The 27,272-nt window shown below is 45.6% G+C and overlaps 1 protein-coding gene across 3 annotated transcripts in view; it reads right to left on the bottom strand.

Annotated features, from left to right (window-relative positions):
- Nucleotides 1-1,434: 1,434 nt before the first annotated feature.
- Nucleotides 1,435-27,272, bottom strand: part of IL15RA (interleukin 15 receptor subunit alpha) — a 47,671-nt gene continuing 21,833 nt past the window's right edge. The window contains exons 1-8 of one of the 3 annotated variants that reach the window (XM_058191472.1): nucleotides 18,990-19,095; nucleotides 18,539-18,721; nucleotides 17,579-17,611; nucleotides 13,412-13,783; nucleotides 8,226-8,261; nucleotides 7,280-7,331; nucleotides 4,290-4,833; nucleotides 1,435-3,412 (exon numbers count right to left, since the gene is read on the bottom strand). In XM_058191472.1, the coding sequence (XP_058047455.1) occupies nucleotides 4,671-4,833; nucleotides 7,280-7,331; nucleotides 8,226-8,261; nucleotides 13,412-13,783; nucleotides 17,579-17,611; nucleotides 18,539-18,721; nucleotides 18,990-19,014 (864 nt within the window). In that variant the 5' untranslated portion in view covers nucleotides 19,015-19,095 and the 3' untranslated portion in view covers nucleotides 1,435-3,412; nucleotides 4,290-4,670. Of the gene's footprint in view, nucleotides 3,413-4,289; nucleotides 4,834-7,279; nucleotides 7,332-8,225; nucleotides 8,262-13,411; nucleotides 13,784-17,578; nucleotides 17,612-18,538; nucleotides 18,722-18,989; nucleotides 19,096-27,272 lie in introns of those variants that run through there. The other 2 variants (XM_058191470.1, XM_058191471.1) reach the window with 2 other exon arrangements.

Genomic DNA, 27,272 nt, shown 5'->3' with positions numbered 1-27,272 from the left:
ATTGTGGGTTTGTTCAACAGTTTGCAGACACCGTCCTAACTTGGTTGGCAGTGGGGTGACCAGAAAGACACACACCCCCGTTCCCAACTCAATACAATCTTCTTCTTTTTAATAAAGTTTTTATTTTATTTTATATACAAACATACATTTAAAACATCAACAATTCCTTCCGTGTGGCGTCTCGGTGTTTTCTTCCTGGCTCCATTATTTTGCTGTTTCTTCTTTCTCCGCTTCAATTTAAATTATTACCATTTTCTCACAAATACATTTTTATCATTTTCTTACATAATTCTCCATTACTTATTCGTACCTTTCTTCTAAACAATAGTAAAATTTATCCCATATCTTAAAATATGGGATATTTTCTCTCTTTCTTTAATCATCAAAAGTTAATCTATTCATTTCTGCACAATCTAAAATTTTTCTTATAGTTTCTCCTTCCAGGGGTATTTTCTCTGCTTTCCAATTTTGCGCAGAAACAATTCTTGCTGCTGTCATTACACGTATAATCAGATAAAATATTATTTTTACTAATTTTCTCTGGTAGGACTCCCAGTAAAAACAACTCCGGTTTTAGATCAATATGTTGTTGAGTTATTTCTTCTATCCAACCTTTTATTTTCTCCCAATAGTTTTTGGCTTCTGGACATCAATACAATCTTCAAAGAGAACCTCAAAAAGTGGCAAGCCGTTCCACCGCTTAATTCTTCTCACCGTCAGGAACTTTCTCCTTAGTTCCAGGTTGCTTCTCTCCTTGATTGGTTTCCACCTGTTGCATCTCGTCCTACCTTTGGATGCTTTGGAGAATAGGTGGGCCCAAGAGATGGTATGCAGCCGGTTCGGGCGAACCCACCTGCTCCACCTCTATGCCGTTCTATTTAGGCACGTTTTTGAGGCCGGGTGCATGCGGCGAACCGATGGTGAGAATATTGGAAAGCTACTGCTGGTTGACCCTCCCACAAAGAAGAGAGAGGTCAACCTATTCTCCAAAGGACCAGAAGGCAGGACGGAGAAGCAATAGATGGAAACCAATCAAGGAGAGAAGCAACCTGAAATGAAGGAAAAATGTCCTATAAATGAGAACAATTAATCAGTGGAACGGCTTATCTCTAGAAGTTGTGGGTGCTCCATTGCTGGAGGTTTTTAAGAAGAGATGGGACAACTATTTGTCTGAAATGGGAGAGGGCCGTAATGGCGAACCGATGGCCGAGATGGCATGTAGCTCCCGCTCTTGATGGCACGCAAGCTGTCGCCCCAGGTTCAGCTCTGCTGCGCATGCGTGCAACGCCTCCCGCCAGCCAGCTGGTCTTTGGGTCTCTGCCGCGCATTGTTTCCTGCCTGAGGAGGGGGTTGGACTAGAAGACCTCCGAGGTCCCTTCCAACTCTGTTATTCTGTTATATGGCCCTTGGCAGTCACAAGGACTCTAATTCCCCCCCCCCTTTAAAACTGCATGGGTCACTTTCCAAATAACTTCTTTTCAATGGTCCCGGTGTGTATGAGGTTGTGAACAGACGGGAACTTACTTTATTAGAAAGCCATTTTGATGCTTCTCCAAAATAAATTGAATTTTCCCTTTACGATGATGTGGGAGAGGGGCCAAAAATAAAATAAAATAAACCCAGACATGGGAGCTTTTCCCCCCTCTCTGTTTACAGATTTAATACATGCCCTGGCTTCCACGTACTATAAACAGTTGCGTACAATTTCAAACATACTTTTTCACAATGTCAGATTTCAATCCCTCCTTCCAGCTTTTTTCCGTCTGTCTACAGTTTTTACACCCTCTCTGGACATTCGGCTCCCGCTTTAAATCCACTTTTCCTCCTACAGGGCGTCCTCGACTTACGACCGCAATTGAGCCCAACATATCTGTTGTTAAGCGTGACAGTCTTTAAGTGAGCTTTGCCCCATTTTTCGACCGATAGTATTTCAGACAAATTGTCGTGTCCCCCTCCCCCTCTGACGACCAGGTCTAGGAAGTCCGTATCAAGCGTGGCAACGAAGCCTCTGCAGCTTTGCCAAATTCCTTCCAGGTTTCTCAGGGCAGGCAGGAGTCCAAGTGGTGAGTTCAGCAAACTAGATGAGACTTTGCTTGACTCAAGGTTGGAATGCCAAAAGCAGGTCCTTTATATGGGCTGTGGGGTGTGGCTCCATGACTCAGCATTTATCCAGGCCTGCCCCTCCCTTCCTTCTGCTGGCGTCGCCTCTCAGATCTCCGGAAGCGAGGGTCCACCCACTCTGAATTGTTTTCAGCTGGATCTGCTGTCAGCGTCTGGGAAAGGGAGGGGTCAGAGGGAGCAGGTCCGGGTAATTGCACCACTTGGCTGACTTCCTGCTCTGACAGCTGCGTGGAAGGAACACACACTCTATGAGTGAACTGTATTGGATTTCTGTTTTCACTCCTTGACTCCTCTCCGGGCGACAGGCCATTCATCTTCATTATCAGACTCGGAGTCTGATAACAGGCCCGGGAGGAGACGGGAGCGGCCCGGCTGAGGAGGATGAGGCACAACACAAATGGTTGTCCGATCTCTTCTTAAAAACCTCCAGAGATGGAGCACCCACAACTTCTGGAGGCAAGTCGTTCCACTGATGAAAAGTTTTCACTGACAGGAAATTTCTCCTTATTTCTAAGTTTCTTCTCTCCTTGATTAATTTCCATTCTGCCTTTTGGAAAATAGTGGTTTTGTATGTCTTCAGTACAGAGTTCAGGACTCACATCTATGGGAAGACGGGCTAACCACAGCTCTGTAGACCTCCAGCTTGGTGGAGGCACAGACGTTGTGTTGAATAGAGAACATAGAATCACAGGATTGAAAGGGACCTTTGGAGGTCTTCTAGTCCAACCCCCTGCTCAAGCAGGAGACCCTACACCGTGACAGACAAATGGCTGTCCAATCTCTTCTTAAAAACTTCCAGGGATGGAGCAGCCACAATTTCTGGTGGCAAGCTGTTCCACTGGTTAATTGTTCAGGAAATTTCTCCTTAGTTCCAGGTTGTTTCTCTCCTTGATGAGTTTCCATCCGTTGCCTCTCACCTCTGCCTTCAAATGCTTTGCAGAATCAGCTTCCTGGCGGTATGGATCGTTTAACTTTAATTTATTTCTCCTTGATTGACAGGTTTTAAAAAAAGGTTTCCATGGATCCAATCTTCTCTCTGTGGGTTTTAAGAGGTTCCTGGGTTCTCCTCCTCCAAATATTTGACTCTTCGACATTTTTAAGTCTCCCACTTAGTTAGAAAGTCAGCTTGCCTGCTTGCCAGCACATATCTGGCAGGGGTCTTAGAACTCCAGAAAAATCCATTTCGAGATGATTGAAACTCTGGGGTTCTTGGGAACCAAAAGATGGTGACTTGGACGCCGAAAGGCACAAGGGCAAGAGAATGTTCTGGACCAAAAGCCTGGCCACTCCCCTGAGAAATAAAAAGAACATATCAAGTCAGTGATGTAATTTTTGGGTGCTTCTGCAGAAGGAAACCTGCCAAGGTGGATTTTTTTAAGACCCAAGCAGGATATTTTTCTTCTTAAAACAAGAGGTCGGATGCCGTGCTGCCACGGGCTTAACCCAGAAAATAACCCAGAAAAAGGTCCTCAACGTACGACCAATAATTGAGCCCAAAATTACTTTCACTAAGCGAGACATTTGTCAAGTGGGTTTTGCCCCAGGGGTGAAAATGTAAAATTTGTTACTGCCGGTACTGTAGGCATGGCTTGGTGGTGGTGGGGGTAATGTGACTGGGAGGGCGTAGCCAATTTTTTTTAACTTTTAAAAGCATTTTTTCTACAATCTCTTCGGCCGAAGAGGTTGTAGAAAAATTGCTTTTAAAAGCCTGTGATGATCAGGCAACTCAGCTGGGATCGTCAGAGGAGCCTTTTAAAAGCATTTTTTTTACAACCTCTTCGGCCGAAAAAATGCTTTTAAAGGGTTCTGACGATCCCAGCTGAGCCGCGGGATCATCAGAGGCTTTTTTTTTTTTTACTTTTTAAAGCATTTTTTCGGCCGAATAAAAAATGCTTTTAAAAGTGGAAAAAAAAAACAACCTCTGATGATGGCGTGGCTCAGCAGGAGCAGGGGGCGAGGCCAGGGATTTTTGCTACCGGTTCTCCAAACCACCAGCCGCCATCGCTATCAGATCGCACGATCCGGTCTGAATCGGGAGCATTTCACCCCTGCTCCACTCCCTTCTAGCACTGATGATGTCGCCTAATTGGGTCATGAAACGTCTTCAAGAAAGCCACCAAGCTCAGAGAGCATCCGGGACCCGCAAAGAACGATATATTTCAGCTCACCTTACGTCTCTTCCACTGACTGCAGCTGAAGCTTCCGCTACCCACAATCCCTTCTTCTTCATCACCATCTCTCCTCCATGTATCTGCCTGGAGATGTTGATCTCACCGGGGTATTGCTTCTTCATCTGTTCCAACTCCCGCTCACACGTTCTTCTCTTCTCCCTTTGAATGCTCAGCTTTTTCTCACACAGATATCCACACCTGTTGCGTTCTCCTTGCCGCAAGTTGGGGAGAAGTGAAGGGCCTCCCCAAAGGGATTTATGGCTTCCTTCCTAAGGCTTTACAACAGGAGGAGATGGACAGACATCACGTCCAACTCTGGACCTGCTTAGGACCTCTTTTCCAGAGCTAGTAGATGCTTTGATGGTCTGCCCAGCAGGATCACTCAACCGGCGGAGGTAATCCTGTTAGCATGGGGTCTTCTTCGTTAACGGGTCCTGGATCTGGAGAATCGCCGGCCAATGCTGGTGTTCCTTCTTTGGATCCCATGGGATCCATTGGGATCTCTTCCACAGAAGGGACCCTGGGCTGCCTCCAAGGATGACTGTGAGATGAAAGGATATTAATTCACATCAGAGTGGCAATCTTACGTCAAGAAGACGCTGACAGCAGCAATCAAAAGGTAGGCAAGATTTTTAAGGCTGGTTCGGCGAATAAATTTAATCCCTTTATTATATTTTGCAGCTTGGGAGGCTGTTGGGAGGATCTCTTGCTTTTAAAGACCGCCTGCTGCTACCACACACCTCCCACCGACCCGTACGCTCCCATAGAGAGGGACTTCTCAGGGTGCCGTCCGCCAAACAATGCCGGCTGGCGGCCCCCAGGGGAAGGGCCTTCTCTGTGGGAGCGCCCACACTCTGGAACGAGCTTCCCCCGGGTCTATGTCAAATACCTGACCTTCGGACATTTCGTCGCGAACTAAAAACACATCTCTTTATCCGCGCGGGGCTGGCTTAAATTAGTTTTAATGGGAAATTTTATTAATTTTTAAACGGGGTTTTTTAGTATGGAAATTTTTAATCTCAGACTAATTTAAATAAGTTTTTTAAATGGTATTTTAATCTGTATATTGTATTGTTTTATTTGCCTGTACACCGCCCTGAGTCCTTCGGGAGAAGGGCGGTATAAAAATCAAATAAATAAATAAATAAATAAATAAATAACTGGATTGTGACCATATAAAACTACAGTAAGGATTTAACATAGGGGTTTAAAATATAACTTTAAGACTTGTGGACATCAACTCCCAGAATTCCCCAGCTGGAATTCTGGGAATTGAAGTCCACAGCTCTTCAAGTGGCCAATGTTACACACTCCAAATAAAATAAAATAACAAAATTCTAAAATAAAACTCTTTAAAGGGCAGAAGAAATATGAAACCAAATATGACACTTTCGTCTATTGTGCCTAAGTCTGAATGCTGCTTTTATTTTTCTTTAGTGGGGGGAAAAAAAACATGGAACAAAAATCCCTTTTGTCTGTCGTGTAAGTTTGAACTTTGCCTTTATTTTTCTTTAGGGAAAAAAAATATATTATTGCAGTGGTGAAGAACTCTGTCTTAGAAAATGGCCCAATATATTTGCAGAAAGAAGAAAATGGGGCAGGAACGGTTCAAGGAGATAGATTACAACTTTGAAAGGGCAAAAGTCGAAGGAGCTGGCCAGCTGATCCCTGGTTTTGGAAAAACTGGGCCATTACAACGAGGGGAAAAAAACACCAGAGACGTGGGAATTCAAGCCATTTCTTTACAAGTTCAAGCTTGACAGCACAGGTAGGTGATTTCCACAGACTGGAGAAATGCAGGCTGGGAATTTGAGGGAAGCTCCCTATATAGCTGGGTTTGGGAAAGACTGAACTAAGGGATTTATATAGTTTAAAGCAATTTTTCTCAAGCGTGGCCACTTTAAGAAGCATGGACTTCAACTCCCAGAATTCCCCAGTCAGCCATGATGGCTGGGGAGTTCTGGGAGTTGAAGTCCAGCCATCTTAAAGTGGCCCAGGTTGAGAAATATTGTCTTAAGGCAGGGATCTCCAACCTTGGTCCCTTTAAGACTTGTGGACTTCAACTCCCAGAGTCCCTCAGCCAGCAAAGCTGGCTGAGGAACTCTGGGAGTTGAAGTCCACAAGTCTTAAAGGGACCAAGGTTGGAGACCCCTGTCTTAAAGCCAATGAGCTCCAGAAACCATAGAGTCTTATCTAGAGAAGCCAGACTGGGGGGAGGGGGAATTTTGGGAGTTGAAGTCCAGCCATCTTAAAGTGGCTCAGGTTGTGAAACATTGTCTTGATGCCCTTGGTTAAACAAAGCCAATGACCTCCAGAGACCATAGAGTCTTATCTAGAGAAGCCAGACCCGGAGGGAATTCTGGAGTTGAAGTCCAGCCATCTTAAAGTGGCCCAGGTTGAGAAATATTGTCTTAAGGCAGGATCTCAACCTTGGTCCTTTAAGACTTGTGGACTTCAACTCCCAGAGTCCCTCAGCCAGCAAAGCTGGCTGAGGAACTCTGGGAGTTGAAGTCCACAAGTCTTAAAGGGACCAAGGTTGGAGACCCCTGTCTTAAAGCCAATGAGCTTCAGAAACCATAGAGTCTTATCTAGAGAAGCCAGACTGGGGGGAGGGGGAATTTTGGGAGTTGAAGTCCAGCCATCTTAAAGTGGCTCAGGTTGTGAAACATTGTCTTGATGCCCTTGGTTAAACAAAGCCAATGACCTCCAGAGACCATAGAGTCTTATCTAGAGAAGCCAGACCCGGAGGGAATTCTGGGAGTTGAAGTCCAGCCATCTTAAAGTGGCTCAGGTTGTGAAACATTGTCTTGATGCCCTTGGTTAAACAAAGCCAATGACCTCCAGAGACCATAGAGTCTTATCTAGAGAAGCCAGACCCCCGGAGGGAATTCTGGGAGTGGAAGTCCTTGCTTCTTAAAGGGACCGCGCTTGAGAAATACCCCTTTAAACCTATCGCCAACTTTAAGAATGAACAGAGCTGAGCTTACCGTGATCTTCTACAATAGCAGTAGTACATGAATCCTGCTGATAGGATTACCGCTATTAGAGAGAAAAGTGAATGAAAGTGAATCGTCAGTCCTAAAAAGTTCTAAAATAAAAAAAAAACACATTTATTTAAATAAATAAAATGCGGCAAAACGCAGCAACAACTCCCCATGCTGTTTAGGCTTAGATAAACCAGGAATGTCTGAGAGCAGGGATCCAAAAAACCATAAATCCAGATACTAAGTAGAATTGCCAAACAAAAGTCTCTTTCCATCATAAAAAAACATGTTAAAAATGGACAGGGCTTTGACTAGATCAGGGGTGTCCAAACTTGGTCCCTTTAAGACTTTTGGACTTCAACTCCCAGAGTTCCTCAGCCAGCTTTGCTGGCTGAGGGACTCTGGGAGTTGAAGTCCAAAAGTCTTAAAGGGACCAAGTTTGGACACCCCTGGACTAGATGGAGGCCAACCTTTTTGAATTTTCTTTTTGACAGTCTCTCGGGTCATTTCTGGGGCCAATCTTTTGCCCGGAGGGTAAAAATTCTGTTTTCCATCATTATTTTGATATATTATTATATATTGTTGTGATTATTAATTAAGAGCGGTGTGGTGGCCTTGAGGTGGAGCTCTCGCCTCACAATCAGCAGGCTGTGAGTTCGATCCTAGGTAGAAGCAGGTATTTCTCTCTCTCTCTGGGCACAAGGAGAATACATCTGCTGAACAAAACTCCTCATTGGCGACAGGAAAGGCATCCGGCCAGTAAAACACTCTGCTAGCTCCATTCAGCTCCCAGACTCCACCCGCAAGGGATTATGGGCGACGATGATGATGACTGTAATTAATCATTCTTTAAATTAAAAACGATTAGACTTGGAAAGCTGCTAAAAATTAGACTTGGATAGCAGCTAATTCTATAATAATAGAATTATTATTCAGAAACCTCCCTTACCTAAAAAGGGGATTCCAGCTCTGAAGTAAACAGAACCTGCAAAAGAAAGAAAAATAAAAATTAAGGCATCAAAACGACTGGCTCTTTCTTTTCACGGACGAACAGAAGCATAGCTTAATTTGTGAGGTGCTATTATTTGCAGCAAATGCAAAAAAAAAGCCACTGCACGTTAGAAGCTGGTGTTATAGGTAGTCCTCAACTTACAACCATTCAAAGTTACGACGATACTGAAGAAGGAGACTTACAACGGTCCTTGGACTTGCAAACATCCCTACGGTCACACGACCAAAATTTGGTTGCTCGGCAACCAAAATTTGGTAGCAGCATCCCGGGGTCATGTGACCTTCCCAGCTGCCTTCCGACAAGCAAAGTTCCTGGGGGAAGCGGGATTCTACTTAATGACTGCGTGACTCACTTAACAACGGGAATGATTTTCTTAAAAACCTTGGGGGGGGGAAAGCTAAAAGCGGGGGAAACTCATTTAACAACCATCTAGCTTAACAATGGAAATTCTAGCCCCGATTGTGGTCCTAAGGGGAGGACCACCTGTACCACATTAGCTTTTAAACGGTTAAGTTTCTAGCCCTCATAGTTAACCAATCTGTGGTAGAGAATGGGGAAATAAAAATCCCTCCCAGAGGGATTCAGGAATAGATGCAGAAATGCTAAAGCTGGAAAGAGCTAGCGTGACCCTCCATCTTCCAGGAGGCAGCCTGAAGGGGCCTTTTTCCAGGTTCATTTTGGGGCGAGTTCCATGGATGGAGGAGAACTTGGAAACCTGGCAGCCTCTTATAGAGGCTGCATCTTTCTGATCAAATACAGCCAGAGAAAGAAAGAAAGAAAGAGAGAGAGAGGGAGGGAGAGAGAGAGAGAGAGAGAAAGAGAGAGAGAGAAAGAAAGAAAGAAAGAAAGGAAGGAAGGAAGGAAGTGTAAAGTCCATTTATTAATATGTCTAAGCTCATACCTGCCAATCAAGAGACTTAAACAGAGGCTTGAGTAAAATAGCATTTAATCTTGATCAAGCTTAAATGGTTAGCTGTTCCAAACACATAATGGTGCATACATACATGCAAGGAAGAACTACGAACTTATGACAGAAAGCGATGTCCTCTTATACCCAAAAAGTCATAAATCCTCAACTCTGGCATCTGCGTATTCTGGAATCTGGTTTGCATGTTCCCATAGTATAAGTCAGTGAATGTAAACTAACTTCTGGATTTACATCGGGTCACACAATAGTAAGGGTCAGTGTATGTAATCTGACTTCTTTCTGTGGTGTTATCTTTTCCATTTGTCTTCTTAATTACCACTTGATTTCCTGGAGGATGACATACACGTTCTCAGCCAGAGTGGGGTGGGGAGAGATCAAATGATGGACTCTGACAATTTCCAGAGACTGTCATTGGTGGGATGAGGTATCAGTAACAATTCAGGAATTTAGTCAGTGTGACCTCCATAACCATCCATGATGGCATATTTATGTTCTAACCACAAAAGGGCACAATATATATATGTCAGTGTTATGGGAAACAGATATTTACCATGTGCAGTTATACAAACAAGAGACCAAGACATCAAATATCATTAGCAAGTTTTCTACTAATTCTAGTATTTTAGTATATATGTTCCCTTCAGAAGGAAGGAAGGAAGGAAGGAAGGAAGGAAGGAAGGAAGGAAGGAAGGAAGGAAGGAAGGAAGGAAGGAAGGAAGGAAGGAAAGGAGAGAAGTAGGGGTTTGGACTAGGAGACCTCCAAAATCCCTTCCAACTCTATTATTCCATAACAAAGAAAGAAGAAACAGAAGAAGGAAGGAAGGAAGGAAGGAAGGAAGGAAGGAAGGAAGGAAGGAAGGAAGGAAGGAAGGAAGGAAGGAAGGAAGGAAGGAAGGAAGGAAAAGGGATAGGGAAGGAGAGGAGCAGGGGTTTGGACTACAAGACATCTAAAGTCCCTTCCAACACTGTTACTCTGTTACAAAGAAAGAAGAAAGAGGAAGGAAAGAAGAAAAAATGAGATGAAACAGGGAAGAGGAGGAAAGGGAAGGAGGAGAGGGAGGGAGGCAAAGAAAGAAAGAAAGAAAGAAAATAGACAAAAGAAAGGAAGAAAGAAAGAAAGAAAGAAAGAAAGAAAGAAAGGAAAAGAACAAGGCAGGCAAGCAAGAAAGGAGGGAAGGAAGGAAAGAAGAAAAAAGAGAGATGAAACAGGGAAGGGGCGGAAAGGGAAGGAAGGAAAAGAGGGAGGGAAAGAAAGAAAGAAAGAAAGAAGGAAAGAAAGAAAGGAAAGAAAAAAAGAACAGAACAAGGCAGGCAGGCAAGAAGGAAGGGAGGGAGGGAAGGAAGGAAGGAAGAGAAAGAAAGAAAGAGAATGAAATGAGAAAGGGAGAGAGAGAGAGAGAGAAAGAAAGAAAGAAAGAGAAAGAAGGAAAGAAAGAAAAAAAGAAAAAAGAACAGAACAAGGCAGGCAGGCAAGAAGGAAGGGAGGGAGGGAAGGAAGGAAGAGAAAGAAAGAAAGAGAATGAAATGAGAGGGAGGGAGGGAGAGAGAGAAAGAGAAAGAAAGAAAGAAAGAAAGAAAGAAAGAAAGAAAGAAAGAAAGAAAGAAAGAAAGAAAGAAAGAAAATTCCAGCCTTGCCCTTTAGTCTGTTTGGAATGTCAATCTTGAATTATGGAGCAATTGAGAAACTCCCAGAGATGGCCCAGGAATTTCCTTCCAGTTTGCTGACCCTCCATGCCTTGCCTGCCCTCCCCCAAGAGAAGGGCCCCCCTCCCCACAGAGCCACTCAGGGCTGCTCCAGGAAGGAGGGAGCGGGAGGGAGGGAGGGAGGGAGGAAGCCGTCTCCAGGAGAGCTTTTTACCAGGTTCGCCTGGTTCGCCAGTTGCGCCCCTTTCTAGACCGGGATGCCCTATGCACGGTCACTCAGGCTTTCGTGACGTCTTGTCTGGATTACTGCAATGCTCTCTACATGGGGCTCCCCTTGAAGAGCACCCGGAGGCTGCAGTTGGTCCAGAATGCGGCTGCGCGGGTGATAGAGGGAGCCCCTCGTGGCTCCCATGTGACACCTCTCCTGCGCAGACTGCACTGGCTACCTGTGGCCTTTCGGGTGCGCTTCAAGGTTTTGGTAACTATCTTCAAAGCGCTCCATGGCATAGGGCCGGGTTACTTACGGGACCGTCTGCTGCTACCGAATGCCTCCCACCGACGCGTGCGCTCTCACAGGGAGGGACTCCTCAGGGTGCCGTCAGCCAGGCAGTGCCGACTGGCGACACCCAGGGGAAGGGCCTTTTCTGTGGGGGCCCCCACCCTTTGGAACGAACTTCCCCCAGGACTTCGCCAACTTCCTGACCTTCGAACCTTCCGCCGCGAGCTTAAGACACATCTGTTTATTTGCGCAGGACTGGACTAGAATTTTTAAATTTTGAATTTGGTTTTAATGGGGTTTTATTATTTGTATTTCTATTTTAAATATCCGGCCTTATTTAATAAGTTTTTTAATTGTTGTTTTATCCTGTATTTATATGTATGTTTTATTCTGGCTGTGAACCGCCCTGAGTCCCTAGGGAGATAGGGCGGCATAAAAATGCGAAAAATAAATAAATAAATAAATAAATAAATAAATAAATAAATAAATAAATAAATAAATAAATAAATAAATAAATAAATAAATAAAATAAAATAAGTTCATCCTGACAGTCCATTTTCCCAGCTTCTCCCCAAGGATAAGTTTCTTTCCTCGACTTGTGACCTCAATTGAACCCAAAATTTCTGTTGCTAACCGAGACAATTAAGTGAGTTTTGCCCTATTCTACCATCTGTCTTGCCACCGTTGTTAAGTGAATCAGTGCAGCTGTGAAGTGAATCTGGCTTCTCCATTGAGTTTTGCTTGTCTAAAGGTCGTAAAAGGAGGATCCCGTGACCCCGTAACCATCGTAAGTAGGAACCATGATTGTTTTTCAAACTTACGACTGTTACAGAACCCCCATGGTCACATGATTAAAATTCGGACACTTGACAACTAACTCATGACTCATATTCTTCTTTCCTTCCTTCCCTTCCTTCCTTCCTTCTTCCTCTTCTCCTTCACCTCCTCCTCCACTCCTCAAACTGCTTTCTCTTGTAGCCCTGTGAATGTTACCTAGGTGGGTCATGAAACGTCCACAAAGAAACAAGCTCAGAAAGCACCAAGGAACCCACAGTCCTCCTCCTCCATCTTCCTCCTCCGTCTCCTTCTCCTCCCTTTTTTTCCTTCTCCTCCTGCTCCATCTCTTCCTCCTCCCACTTTCTCCTCCTCCTCCTCCTGCTCCATCTCTTTCTTCTCCTCCATCTCCTCCTCCTCCCTCTTTCTTCTCTTTCTCCTCCTCCTCCTCCTCCTTCATCTTCCTCCTCCGTCTCCTTCTCCTCCCTTTTTTTCCTTCTCCTCCTGCTCCATCTCTTCCTCCTCCCACTTTCTCCTCCTCCTCCTCCTGCTCCACCTCCACCTCCTCCTCCTGCTCCATCTCTTTCTTCTCTTGTTCCATCTTTCTCCTCCTCCTCCTCCTGCCCCATCTCTTTCTTCTCTTGTTCCATCTTTCTCCTCCTCCTCCTCCTGCCCCATCTCTTTCTTCTCCTCCATCTCCTCCTCCTCCTCTTTCTTCTCTTTCTCCTCCTCCTCCTCCTTCATCTTCCTCCTCCGCCTCCTTCTCCTCCCTTTTTTCCTTCTCCTCCTGCTCCATCTCTTCCTCCTCCCACTTTCTCCTCCTCCTCCTGCTCCACCTCCTCCTGCTCCATCTCTTTCTTCTCGTTCCATCTTTCTCCTCCTCCTCCTCCTCCTCCTGCCCCATCTCTTTCTTCTCCTCCATCTCCTCCTCCTCCCTCTTTCTTCTCTTTCTCCTCCATCTCCTCCATCTCCTCCTCCTTGTCCCCTTTTCCTTCTCCTTCCCTCCACAAACCCCACTCCCTTCTAGCACTGATGATGTTCCCTAATTGGGTCATGAAACGTCTGCCAGAATACCACCCAAGCTGAGAGAGCACCCAGGCCCCCACAGCTGAGCTACAAATACTCTCTTCTAGTGGTACAACAAGGTGAAGGGAAACACATCCACCTGGGGAACATCCAATTCTTCAAACTAAGAGGACACTCGCGCCGCGAAGGGTTAATGCAGACACGCTACAGAAGGCTGTTGTTAGGAACATGCATCCATGGCCTGGAACAAACCTGTAATTTTCTGCAAAACGCTCGTATCGGATGGCTCTGTGACATTTCCAGGGGGTCCCTCGGAGGGCGCAGACGTAATCTGGCGTGGCGTCCACTGCGTCTTGCTACTTTCGTCTGGGGAAAATGGCGTCGTTCTCGGGGAGGGGGTTACGCTTTTGGAAATCGTGCCCGGAGTCAACCGTCCACCCTCTGGGGTAGCTGTCACTGTTGACCCAAGGCTATCGGGTGTTGGCTTGGCTGTCCTACGCGGAGTGTCGGTAAAACGTGACGTTTCCACTACTATTGGTGAGTTGGTCTGACTTCCGTACAGACGCGTAGAGAGGCTTGCTGGATTTGTACTCATTGTGGTCTGTGTAGGCCGGGTAGTTTCTGCTTATACAAATATGGGATGAAGTAGAAATTCTTAGCCACACCCAGGGGCAGATTCTGACGTGGTTTTAGTCGAGACACAGAATCAGAGAGGTTAGTAACTCGCGTTGGTTTAGACTCAACTGTTATGGAAGAGATCTATGGAAATTCTTGATCATCCAGGTCACAGTTGTCTCAAAGGTTTTTTTTTTTTCAAAAGACAACTGGGACTTTCTTGATTTTGCTTCTCATCCGGGAAGCTTCTTCAGTTCTAACTGAATGGTGGGGAATGGAAAGATTTATATTTTTTGCAGTCATCTGGTCATTAGTACTCTTCTTGAGAGTCATTGAGGCCACTTGGAGGTTTATCTGTGCCCTCGGAGTCACCTGAATAGCGCAAATGGGTGTGGAGCCTTCTTGGAACTGTTGACAGGACCGTGTTGTAGACTGGAGGTAGATGGGTGTCGTATCCTTTCTTCTCTATCGAGAGAGGTCTGTTCAATTTTGACATAGCCGGCCTCTTGGACCCCTCTTTCAAACCAGCGGTCCTCTCTGTCCAGAATGTGGACTTTACTGTCCTGAAAAGAGTGGCCTTCGTCTTTCAAATGCAGATGGGATTGTTCTCCTATGTTGTGCATTTGATATATGCACTACAATGTAGTAAGGCATATACAGTTCTGTACGTTGGGGAAACAAAACAGCCATCTCACAAACGCATGACGCTGTTGTGTCTTGCCCGCTCTCACCGCAGCCGGGGCCTTCTTATCTGCTTCCGAACGCTGAGGAATGTCCTAGTATGCCTCCCGGCCCCAGCCCTGGCTCCATGCCCAGACAGGCTGAGGAGGAGGAAGCACCTCCCGGCCCCAGCCCTGGCTCCATGCCCAGGCAAACGGAGCAACTAGACTCCTCCCCTTCCCCACAGCATGTGAGCCTGAGGGAAGTCAATTACCAACAGCTGCCGACTGGAGTGACCCTCGCTTCAGAAGAATTGATAGGCGGCGGCGTCAGAAGGAAGGGAGGGGCAGGCCTGGATAAGTGCTGAGTCATGGAGCCACACCCCATGGCCTATATAAAGGACCTGCTTTCTGGCATTCTCTGAGTCAGGCAAAGTCGAACATATCTTGCTGAAGTCACTTTCTGGTCTCCTGCCTGCCTTGAGAACTTTGCTAGGACTTTGGCAGAGCTGCAGAGGCACGCCTGATTCGGATTTCCCTGACCCGGCCGTCAGCGGAGGAGTGGGACACGACAGATGCAACATAAGAGAACAAACCCATCAGGATAAGATTCAGCAGTCCATCTGTATTTGAAAGACAAAGGCCGCTCTTGAAGTCCACATTCTGGACAGAGAGGACCGCTGGTTTGAAAGAGAGGTCAAAGAGGCCATCTAGGTCAAAATTGAACAGATACGACATCATCGATCTCCAGTCTACAACACAGCAGTTCCAAGAAAGCTCCACATCCATTTTCGTTACTCAGGTGACCCTGAGGGAACAGACAAACCTCCGAGCGGCCTCAACGATTCTCAAGAAGAGTACTAACACTTTTCTTTTATGTACACTGAGAGCATATGCACCAAGACAAATTCCTTGTGTGTCCAATCACACTTGGCCAATAAAAAATTCTATTCTATTCTATTCTATTCTATGACTGCAAGAAAAATAAATCCTTCCATCCGGTCAGAACAGAAGAAGCTTCTTGCGATGAGAAGTGAAACATCTTCAAGCAAAACCAAGAAAGTCCAGTTGTCTTTTGAAAAAGCCCCTTTCTTATGGAAGATGATTTCATATTTTTTTTTAAAGGCAACATTGCTAGGATATTTTTTATCCAGAAGTCTCACTGGGGGAAAAAAACACATCTAAGTTAACCTCTTTGCCTCAAAGTCTGTGTGGCATGATACAAAGAAAGGAGATGTTGTTTTCTTCTTCTTCTTCTTCCATTTTAGAAAGAAGAGTTAAGTAAGAATAAAAAGAAGCAGAATTTTAAAAAGGACAACCAGGTGTGAATATTCGTTCTATATTTATATATATTTTTTCTGGAAAAAAAACGGGCCCAAAAAAGCCCCGAAAATGGGCTGAAAAAAGCTCTGAAAACAGGCTGAAAAAAGCCTCAAAAATGGGCCCCCAAATCCTTGAAAACGGCCCCCCAAAAGCCTTAAAAACAGGCCAAAAAAGCTCCAAGAACAAGCCAAAAAAAGCCTCAAAAACGAGCCAAAAAAAGCCTAGAAAATGGGCTGAAAAAAGCCTCAAAAGGCTAAAAAAAAAACCAAAAATGGGCTGGAAAAAAATGGGCCCCAAAAGCCTTGAAAATGGCCCCCAAAAAGTCCCCAAAACAAGCCAAAAATGCCTAGAAAATGAGCCAAAAAAGCCTAGAAAACGGGCTGAAAAAAGCCCCAAAAACAGGCTGAAAAAGCCTTGAAAATGGGCCCCAAAAGCCAAAAAAACAGGCCAAAAAAAGCCCCGAAAACAGGCCAAAAAAAGCCCTGAAAACAGGCCTAAAAACAGACTGAAAAAAACCTCAAAAATGGGCCCCAAAAGCTGAAAAAACAGGCCGAAAAAAGCCTAAAAACAGGCTGAAAAAAGCCCCAAAAACGGGCTGAAAAAAGCCTCAAAAATGGGCCCCAAAAGCCTCAAAATTGGGCCCCCTAAGCCAAAGAAACAGGCCGAAAAAAGCCTTGAAAATGGGCCAAAAAAAGCCCTGAAAACAGGCTGAAAAAGGCCCAAAAATGGGCTGAAAAAAGCCTTGAAAATGGGCCCCAAAAGCCTTGAAAATGGGCCGAAAAAAGCCTAAAAACAGGCCGAAAAAAGCCCCCAAAACAGGCTGGAAAAAGGCTGGAAAAGGGCCGAAAGAAGGAGGCAAAACCACTTTTTGTTGTTGTTTTTCTCTTCTAAATTTAGGTGCATCTTATAGTCTGAAAAATATGATATATACTCTGTGTGTGTGTGTGTGTGTGTGTGTGTGTGTGTGTGTGTGTTTGTGTCCTAGTGATGATCTGATTATTGTACACTGGATCGGCAAAACATACATGCACACAAACACATACATGAGAACATATCGTGTTGTTCCAGATTACTATAGTTGTAAGAACCAGAAAACAGGTAATCCTCAACCAATAACCACAAAATTGGGACCAGGATTTCCGTGGCTAAGTAAGGACGCCGTTAAGTGAGTCGCGCCCATTTTTCTGACCCATTTGCACACAGTTGTTAAAGCCAATCTCTAGCGTTGTTAAGTGAATTATGCAAGTCCTTAAGCAAATCCGGCTTCCCTCCTTGACTTTGCTCGTCCGAGTCCGACTGGGAAGATTGCAAACGGGGATCACATGACTCCAAGAGAGCGCAACTGTCGTAAGTACATGCCAGTTGCCAAGGGGCCGAATTTTGATCACGTGACCATGCGGTCATAAGTGCGAGGACTGGTGGGAAGTCACTTCTTTTTCAGTGATGTTGTAACTTTGAATGGTCGCTAACTGAATGGTTGTAAGTCGAGGACTACCTCCATTATTGAATATTAGGAATAAAAATGTCGGAAGGGACCCTGGAGATCTTCTAGACCGACCCCCACCCCCACTCAAGCAGAAAACCCGATACCATTGCAGACAAATGGTTATCCAATCTCTTCTTAAGAACCTCCAGTGTCGGAGCATTCACAACTTCTGGAGGCAAGGAGTTCCCCTGGTTAATTGTTCCCACTGTCAGAAATAACATCCTGATGGTCCCAAACATTTGATGGTTGACCCCGTGACCCATAGAAAGACCATCCCCCTCCCTTCCCCACTCCCTGGTTCCCCAGGGAATGAGCACAAAAGACAAGCTTTCCTACCTCGCCTGGGGCCGTCAGCTGCGTTCTCCATATCTGGGCATTTGTGGGGACAAAAGGGAAAAAGTAGACAAGGATGAGCTGGTCTTCAAACAAGTTAAGGATGAACTCAGGAAGTGCTCTCTCTATATCTATCTCTCTATCTATCTTTCATCTATCTCTCTATCTATATCTATATCTCTCATCTATTCTCTCTCTCTCTCTCTATCATCTATCTATCAATCATCTGTCATTTATCTATGTCATCTATTTATCTATGAATCTATTCCCCTTTCCCCTTCCCTTTCTTTCTTTTCTTCCTTTTCTTCCTTCTCCTTTCTCTTCCTTCCTTCCTCGTCTATTTTGCTCGCCTTCCTTCCTTCCTTCACTCCCTCCCTCCTCTCTTCCCCACCTTTGTGTTTTCCTTCCTTCCTTTCCTTTCCTTCCTCCCTCTTTCTCTCCCTCCTTCCTTCCTTCCTTCCTTCCTTCCTTCCTTCCTTCCTTCCTTCCTTCCTTCCTTCCTTCCTTCCCTCCCTCCATCCCTCCCTCCCTCCCTCCCTATCCAGGCGTTTAATCATCCTAGTTGCTCTTCTCTGCACTTTGTTATTTGTTTTTGCCAAGTTACACTTGGCAATGTTAATATTTGTGGACTTCAACTCCCAGAATTCCCCAGCCTGCCACGTTTAAAGTTGCCACGTTCTGAGACCCCCTGGTCTAGAACCACTTCTCTCAACCCTATGTCCTCCAGTGGTCTGGTTTTCTAAGGCTCTCCTCCACAGCCAGCTGCCTTGGAGATGATGCTACGGGTTCTCCTAGCCCAGGGGTCTGCAAACTTGGCTCTTTTAAGACTTGTGGACTTCAACTCCCAGAATTCCTCAGCCAGCTTAGCTTAGCTGGCTGAGAAACTCTGGGAGTTGAAGTCCACAATTCTTAAAAGAGCCAAGTTTGCAGACCCCTGTCCTAGCCCAGGGCCACAAGACTCACCAATGCAAACCAGCGGTGGCCGGCTCCATCTATACTCGTGGGTGGTTGGGTCTTGCTCGCAAAAGATGAGGCTGGAGGTGCCAGCCTTCCTTTTGAAGTTCTTCACGCAGGTGTATCGCAGCTTCTTGCTGTTCTCGTAGGCGATGCGGGCGTTCGCCACCGGCCAGGGGGCGCCACATTTACCTGCATCAGGTAAAAAATATGGATGATTTCAGGGTAAAGATTTAAGAGCTGACCAGCTGCTACGCCGATGTAATGCTGGGAAATGAGTCAGCAAGGTTTTGGGGCTGATATCACTTTAAGAGCCTGTAATAAGAAGAGGCCCTGTTGGGACGTATCTCTCTCTCTCCCTGTGTGCTTCCATGCTGTAATTGCTGTTTTGTTTGAGGTCTGAATAAAGAATGTGTATGTATATATTCTTTGTAGATAAAACCACTGTTTAAATACAAACCTCTGTACATACTACATACTAGCATATGTAGTTGAATTAAACGTTCTGTTTTCTTCTGAAACTTTTCTTTTCTTGGATTTATCCATGGTTGGCCACCAGGGGTGGGGGTGGGGGTGTTGCAAAGCTCAATAAATCATGTGCTGGCAGGTGTTGCACACTGGCGGTTGTGACGCATATTTCCAGTGACAGGGAGCCGCAGCAGAGGGCTGAAAGAGCCACAGGCGGCTCCAGAGCCGCAGGTTGCTGACCCCTGCACCAGACATACCCAATTCTCCTGCAATTATGTCTCCTGGGTTTTAGCCTCCAGCTAAATTATATTTGCTGCTCTTTTCTACATTATGAAAAGCATTTTTTTAAAAGAAAAAGATAATATTCTGTGTTTCCTGTTTCACAACTAAGGGGATTGCAATCGCTGATTTCCAGCAACAGTGGTCAGCGAAGGAAGGAAGTTCCTTCAAGGGACAGGGAAGAAATCTCAGCAAAAGGAGAGTTTTACGTCAAGCGCCCCAAAAACACGCTTGCAATGTTGTGAGCGGTCTTGCAACCCACAAGTTCTTCCCGTCTTCCTCCTGGTAGCCTTTCTGGTGAGAAATCTCCTTTCTCCCTTCAAAGAAATTAGTTTTTTTTCTCACCCCCCCTAAAAGCAGATCCTTAAAAGAGACCTTGGCTCCTTTCAGCTTTTTATCCTGCTCAGAAATGGAGACACTGCTGCACTGTGTGGCTAGAGGGAAATTGCAAAACAGAGATTTCCTTATTAAAAAAATAAAAAATTAAAAAAATCTTTCTTCCTGTGGGCTGCTCAATCACTGCAGGCTTTTAAGAAGAGATTAGACGACCATTTGTGTGAAATAGTATAGGGCTGTGATTGCGAACCTATGGCAAGTGCGCCACAGGTGGCACGCGGAGCCGTATCTGTGGGCACGTGAGCGTTGCCCTAGCTCAGCTCAGCTGAGCAAGCTGGCCAACTGATTTTCAGGCCTTTTGGGCTCATCGGAAGTTGGGAAAGAGGCTGTTTCCAGCCTCTGGAGGGCTTCCAGGGGGGTTTTCACTCTCCACAGGCTCCAGAGTCTTTCTAGGAGCCTGGGGAGGGTGAAAACAGGCTCCCCCGCCCCCCAGAGGCCCAGAAACGGCCTGTTTGTGACGGGACTCTGGAGCCTGAGGAGAGCGAAAAACGGGCCTTCTGGTCCCACCAGAAGTTGGCAAACGGGCCGTTTCCGGCCTTCGGAGAGCCTCCAGGGGGGCATTTTCATCCTCCCCAGGCTCCTAGAAAGGCTCTGGAGCCTGGAGAGGGTGAAAAATGGGCCTACTGGGCCCACCGTGCCATCGCGTGCCAAAAGCGGGAAGAACGCGAGGGAGGGTCGTGCACGCATGCACGGGGGGGGGCACATTAAATTATGGGTATGGACACGCGTGAATGCGACACCCCCCCACCCCGTACTCCCCCCATTTTTGGCAGGTGACGGCAAAAAGGTTTGCCATCACTGATATAGGGTTTCCTGCTTGAGCAGGGGGATGGACTAGAAGACCTCCAAAGTCCCGTCTGACTCTGTTAATTCTGTTATATCTTGCTTGAGCCCCGAATCAAGAAATAAATTCAACCTAAGCAGGAGTCTTCACTTCCTATCTTTCCAAGGGGCTACAGGTAGTCCTCGACTTACGGCCACGTAAATTGAGCCCAACGTTTCTGTTGCTAAGCGAGACAGCTGTTAAGTGAGCTTTGCCCCATTTTATGACCTTTCTTGCCACCGTTGTTAAGCGACTCCCCGGCGTTGTTAGCCACATGCTTCTTCAGTGCATCCGGCTTTCTCCGCTGACTTTGCTTGCTGGAAAGTCGCAAAAGGGAGATCGTGTAAACCCCCGGTGACACTGTAACCGTCATAAATGTGAGTCAGTTGCCATGCAGCTGAATTTCGATCATTGACCAAAGGGATGCTGCAAAGTGCGAAAAATGGTCCGAAGTCACTTTCTTTCCAGGACCGTTGTAACTTTGAACCAGTCACTAAATGAACGGCTGTGTTGTGACTCGTTCTCCCTCCTCTCCTCAGCCAGGCCCCTCCCGTCTTTTTATCTGGGCCGTTTATCAGACTCCGAGTCTGATAATGAAGATGAACGGCCTATCATGCCTCCAGCCCCCGGCCCTGGCCCCATGCTCGGAGAGGATTCCAGGAGTGAACGGACAAGCCTGATGAACCTCACTCATACGGCGTGTGTTCCTTTGGCTCAGCTGTCAAAGGAAGCCAGCCAGGTGCTGGAATTACTGACAGCAGATCCAGGTGAAGACAATTCAGCATGGGAGGACCCTCGCTTCCGGAGATCTGAGAGGCGACGCCAGCAGAAGGAGGGGTGGGGCAGGCCTGGATAAATGCTGAGTCATGGAGCCACACCCCACAGCTTATATAAAGGACCTGCTTTTGGCATTCCAACCTTGAGTCAAGCAAAGTCTTAGCTAGTTTGCTGATATCGGACTCTATCGCTGAAGTCACAACTTGGACTCCTGCCTGCCCTGATAAACCTCGAAGGAACTTGGCAAGCTGTAGAGGCTTCGTTGCCAAGTCTGTTACGGACTTCCTTGACTTGTGCATCGGAGTGGAAGTGGGACACGACAGGCTGTACGTCGAGGACTTCCTGTGTTGCTTGACCGCAGCAGAGGTGGTTCGGCTCCATATGGCCAAGCAACCGGTCGAAATAACGTACACAATCAGCTTTGTAAAGAAAATTACAAGCAGGTGGCTTGCGTCATTGCCACCCAAGTCTCTTAAGAGTTTGTTGGGTGGATCTACTCAATGTGGAAAGTTATAGTTAATAATCAACTCCGTGACGCTCCTTGCAGATTTAACCAGCTGTGTCCACACCCAGCCTTTGCGGTTCTTTGAGGACTTGGAATATGACACAAACTCTGAATTTGGGCTACTTCACTTTAAATCCGGGTTCCTTTCCAACAAAGGTGCTTTTTATATTTCTTGCCTTTCACCCCCCCCTCCCTCTTTTCTAAGAAGAAAATTATCTGCAGTCCAAGATTTTGGTGCTGTCGTAACTTTGAACAGTCCCTAAATGAACTGTTGTTAAGTCGAGGACTACCCGTACAAGTGACTTATCTGAAAAACAAAGAATGTTTTTCAGACTTACGACCAGAGGTGGGCATCACATACCATAACAACTGGTCGCCCAGCACTGGGAATGTGAGCGCGCACACACCATTCGTGCGTGGATGCAGCATCACAAAACACGGGAATTCGCTCTCATGTGCCGTCCACACATGCATGCAGTGTCACAAAACATAGGAATTTGCATGCACGCGCCATGCAAATTCAGGATTCCTTGTGCACAGTCACTCATGCTCTTGTTACCTCTCACCTGGACTACTGCAATGCTCTCTACATAGGACTCCCCTTGAAGGGCACCCGGAGGCTCCAGTTGGTCCAGAATGCAGCTGCGCGGGTGATAGAGGGAGCTGCTCGTGGCTCCCATATAACACCACTCCTGCGCAGTCTGCACTGGCTGCCTGTGGTCTTCCGGGTGCACTTCAAGGTGTTGGTTACCACCTTTAAAGCGCTCCATGGCTTAGGACCGGGTTACTTACGGGACCACCTACTGCCACCGTTTGCCTCCCACCGACCCGTGCGCTCTCACAGAGAGGGACTCCTTTGGGTGCCGTCAGCTAAGCAATGTCGGCTGGTGGCCCCCGGGGAAGGACCTTCTCTGTGGGGGCGCCAACCCTATGGAACGAACTTCCCCCTGGACTCCGACAACTTCCTGACCTTCGGACCTTTTGCCGCAAGCTGAAGACGTATCTATTTTTCCGCGCAGGACTGGCTTAGAATTTTTAGATGTTATTATGGGTTTTTAATTTTTAATTGGTTTTTTAGGGTTTTAAATGTATTTTAAATTTGGGCCAAATTTTGAATAAGTTTTTTAGTTATTGTTTTATTTGTATTGTATTTATTGACTGTAGTTTTTATTTGGCTGTTAACCGCCCTGAGTCCTTCGGGAGAAGGGCGGTATACAAATTAAAATATTATTATTATTATTATTCTTATTATTATTATTATCATCATCATCATCATCATCATCATCATCATCATCATCATCATCATCATCATTATTATCTGTACATGCATGCAACATCAAAAAACACAGCAATATAGTACGGGATTCCGCCCGGGCAGGGCCAGCTGCAGGTCACAACTACCGGTTTGCCCGAACCGGTAGCAGCCCACCATGGCTTACGACCATTGCAGCCTCCCTGTGCTGACACAATCAAATTTCAGAAGCTTGGCCACTGACTCACATTTACGACGGTTGCAGCATCCCGGGGGGGGGGTCACCACGATCCCCTCTGGCGACTTTCCGACAAGCCAAGTCGGCGGGGGGGAGAGCCGGATTCACTTAACAACCGTACTGTTTAACTGAACCGCTCCAGCGATTCGCTTAACAACGGTGGCAAGAGAGATTGCAGCGTGCGGCAAAACACCACTGAATGATTGTCTCGCTTAGCCACGGAAATCCGGGGCTCCTTTGGGATCGTTAAGTCGAGGACTTATCTGGGTAGCTGTTGACAGACAGCCTTCAAGACACCCACGTGAGCGAGAGAGACGGAGTCAGGGAGAGAAAAAAATATATATCAACGCACGAAGGGAGGAAGTAGGACTGCCTGGCAACTTTGCCTCCGTTTCCTTAAAATCACATGTCTTTTGAGGAAAAGAGAAGAGGGGAAAAAAATCCTTTTATTTAAATTTGCAAGAACTTAACCGGGGCGGGGAAAAACAGAAAAGAAGAGCATTTCTTTTTTCTTTTTCTTTCTTTCTTTCAAGGAAATGATTTCATTTCAGGAAAAAGGAAAGTAAAACATTGTCCCCAGATGTGGGAATCACGTCATGCGCCGGTTGATTTAATCCCCAGATTAACCTGCCTGCTGCTGGAAGTTGGGGGGGAAAAGGTTTTGGAGAGTTCCTGGGCTGGAAATAGAGGGTGGGAGGGAGGGAGAGGTTACTGGTTGGTTTTCGGCTGTCTTTCTCTCCATACATCCTTTAGATTTAGTGGATAACTGTGAATGTTAATGGTCTTAATTCGGCTATTAAAAGAAAAATACTCACAATACTAGACAACAGAGTATCAACAGTAGAAACCTTCAAATTTCTGGGTTCTATCATATCGCAAGATCTCAAATGGACAGCTAACATCAAAAACATCATTAAAAAAGGACAACAAAGAATGTTCTTTCTGCGCCAACTCAGTAAGCTCAAACTGCCCAAGGAGCTGCTGATCCAGTTCTACAGAGGAATTATTGAGTCTGTCATTTGCACCTCTATAACTGTCTGGTTCGGTTCTGCAACCCAACAAGAAAGACACAGACTTCAGAGGATAATTAGAACTGCAGAAAAAATAATTGCTACCAACCTGCCTTCCACTGAGGACCTGTATACTGCACGAATCAAGAAGAGGGCCGTGAAAATATTTGCAGATCCCTCGCATCCTGGACATAAACTGTTTCAACTCCTACCCTCAAAACGACGCTATAGAGCACTGCACACCAGAACAACTAAACACAAGAACAGTTTTTTCCCGAAGGCCATCACTCTGCTAAACAAATAATTCCCTCAACACTGTCAGACTATTTACTGAATCTGCACTACTATTAATCTTCTCATAGTTCCCATCACCAATCTCTTTCCACTTATGACTGTATGACTATAACTTGTTGCTGGCAATCCTTATGATTTATATTGATATATTGACCATCAATTTGTGTTGTAAATGTTGTACCTTGATGAACGTATCTTTTCTTTTATGTACACTGAGAGCATATGCACCAAGACAAATTCCTTGTCTGTCCAAGCACACTTGGCCAATAAAATTCTATTCTATTCTATTCTAAAAAGAATATTTCATAAATTAGAGGAATTAAAATTAGATATAATTTGTTTACAATAAGTACACATTAAATATGGGCAATTACGAAAATGGTAGGATTTTGATGGTGGAAATAACAAATAATAATATGAAAATACTCATAATAGCAATATATGCTCCAAGTAACAACCAAGTTGATTTCTGTAGAAAACTGCACCTGAAAACTACTGATTTGGACTATGAACGTATTTGTTTGATGGGAGATCTAAATGGCACCTAAATTTCCTGACAGTTAGAACAATCAATAAGTGGAACGACTTGCCTGCAGAAGTTGTGAATGCTCCAACACTGGAAATTTTTAAGAAAATGTTGGATAGCCATTTGTCTGAAATGGTGTAGGGTTTCCTGCCTGGGCATGGGGTTGGACTAGAAGACCTCCAAAGGTCCCTTCCAACTCTGATATTATATTATATTATGGCATAACTAATGGAAACTTAGATTACAAAACTCAAAAAATGACGAAACAAAATAGAAAGATCCTTCCGAGATCATTTTTTTTAAATGGAGGGAGGGGTTACTGAGTGGCGGGGGGAGGACAGGCCCTGGAAGCAGGTGGGTGGGTGGAGGAGGATGTCCAGTTATGTTCAACTGCAACGGAGACTTTGCAAAAACAGTTGCAGAGAAGAGCAGCTAAGATGCTCTTAGTCATCCAGGTCGTGGTTATCCCCAAAAAGGTGCTTTCAGAACCGAAGAAGCTTCTTAGAGGAGAAGAGAAACATCCTCAAAGAAAAACAAACAAACAAGGAAGTCCAGTGGGCTCCTGAAAAAAAAGCACACCTAAGTTGATTGAAAGGCCTGGAAGACTAAAAACATTTTTTTAGAATAACTCGATCGTCGCTTTAAACGTTCGCCCATTACATTAAAATGAAATTTTGTTGCAGGCGGCTCTTCTGCCTTTCCCCCGGTTAAGTTCTTTCCGATATAAAACAAAGGGATATATATCTATATTTCCCCACCCCTCCTCTTGTGGCTCAACAGATTAATGCAGTCTGTTATTAACAGCAGCTGCTTGCAATTACTGCAGGTTCGAGTCCCACCAGGCCCAAGGTTGACTCAGCCTTCCATCCTTTATAAGGTAGGTAAAATGAGGACCCAGATTGTTGGGGGCAATAAGTTGACTTTGTATATAATATACAAATGGATGAAGACTATTGCTAACATAGTGTAAGCCGCCCTGAGTTTTCGGAGAAGGGCGGGATATAAATGCAAAAATAAAATAAATAAAAAATAAAAAAAAAGAAGAGAAAAAGAGAGAAAGAATGTTGAGTTTCCAATCTCGCAGCTGTAACCGTCGCACAGTCGCTAAACGAACTGTTATAAGTCAAGGATTACCTGCACATCTCTGGGAAGTGGAGAGGCTGTGAAGGGGCGAAATGGGTGCATTGATCCTGGAGATGGTTGGAGGCCCCGTCCCCCAAATCACCTGTTTTAACTGCTGAGCCCCCTCCCCAAATGTCCTAATGGTGCCACCAGTGGTAAAATCCAATTTTTTTTACTATCAGTTCTGTGGGCGTGACATGGCGAGCGTGGTGTGGCTTGGTGGGCGTGGCAGGGGAAGGATATTGCAAAATCCCCATTCCCACCCCACTCTGAGGCCAGCCAGAGATGGTATTTGCCAGTTCTCTGAACTATTCAAAATTTCCGCTACTGGTTTATTTATTTATTTATTTATTTATTTGATTTTTATACCGCCCTTCTCCCGAAGGACTCAGGGCGGTGTACAGGCAAATAAAAACAGACAAGACAATATACAGTATAAAATGCAAGATTAAAAAACATTATAATTAGCCTAAAAATTTAAAATGTATAGAAAACTAAAACCCCATTTAAAATTAATAGTAAAAATTATAAAATCAATAAAATTTAAGCCAGCCCCGCGCGAATGAAAAGATGTGTCTTCAGTTCGCGGCGAAAGGTCCGAAGGTCAGGTATTTGGCGTAAACCTGGGGGAAGTTCGTTCCAGAGTGTGGGAGCCCCCACAGAGAAGGACCTTCCCCTGGGGGCCGCCAGCCGACATTGCTTGGCGGACGGCACCCTGAGAAGTCCCGCTCTGTGAGAGCGTACATACCATCTCCGAACTGCTCAAAATTTCCACTACCGGTTCTCCAGAACCTGTCAGAACCTGCTGGATTTCACCCCCGGGTGCCACTCAGTTTTGGAGAGCATCTATACCCGCGTTGGCAAACCTATGGCATGTGTGCCACAGGTGGCATGTGGAACCATATATGTGGACACGCGAACGTTGCCCTAGCTCAGCTCCAGCGTGAATGCATGCGCCGGCCAACTGATTTTTGGGCTTTCTGGGCCCACTGGAAGTCGGGAAACAGGCCGTTTCAGGCCTCCCGAGGGCCTCCGGGGTGTGTGTGTTAGATC

This window comes from Ahaetulla prasina, chromosome 7, assembly GCF_028640845.1.
Source record: "Ahaetulla prasina isolate Xishuangbanna chromosome 7, ASM2864084v1, whole genome shotgun sequence".
Taxonomy (NCBI): domain Eukaryota; kingdom Metazoa; phylum Chordata; class Lepidosauria; order Squamata; family Colubridae; genus Ahaetulla; species Ahaetulla prasina.
Note: the sequence above shows the minus strand (reverse complement) of the source record. Positions and strands in the feature narration are given on the sequence as shown.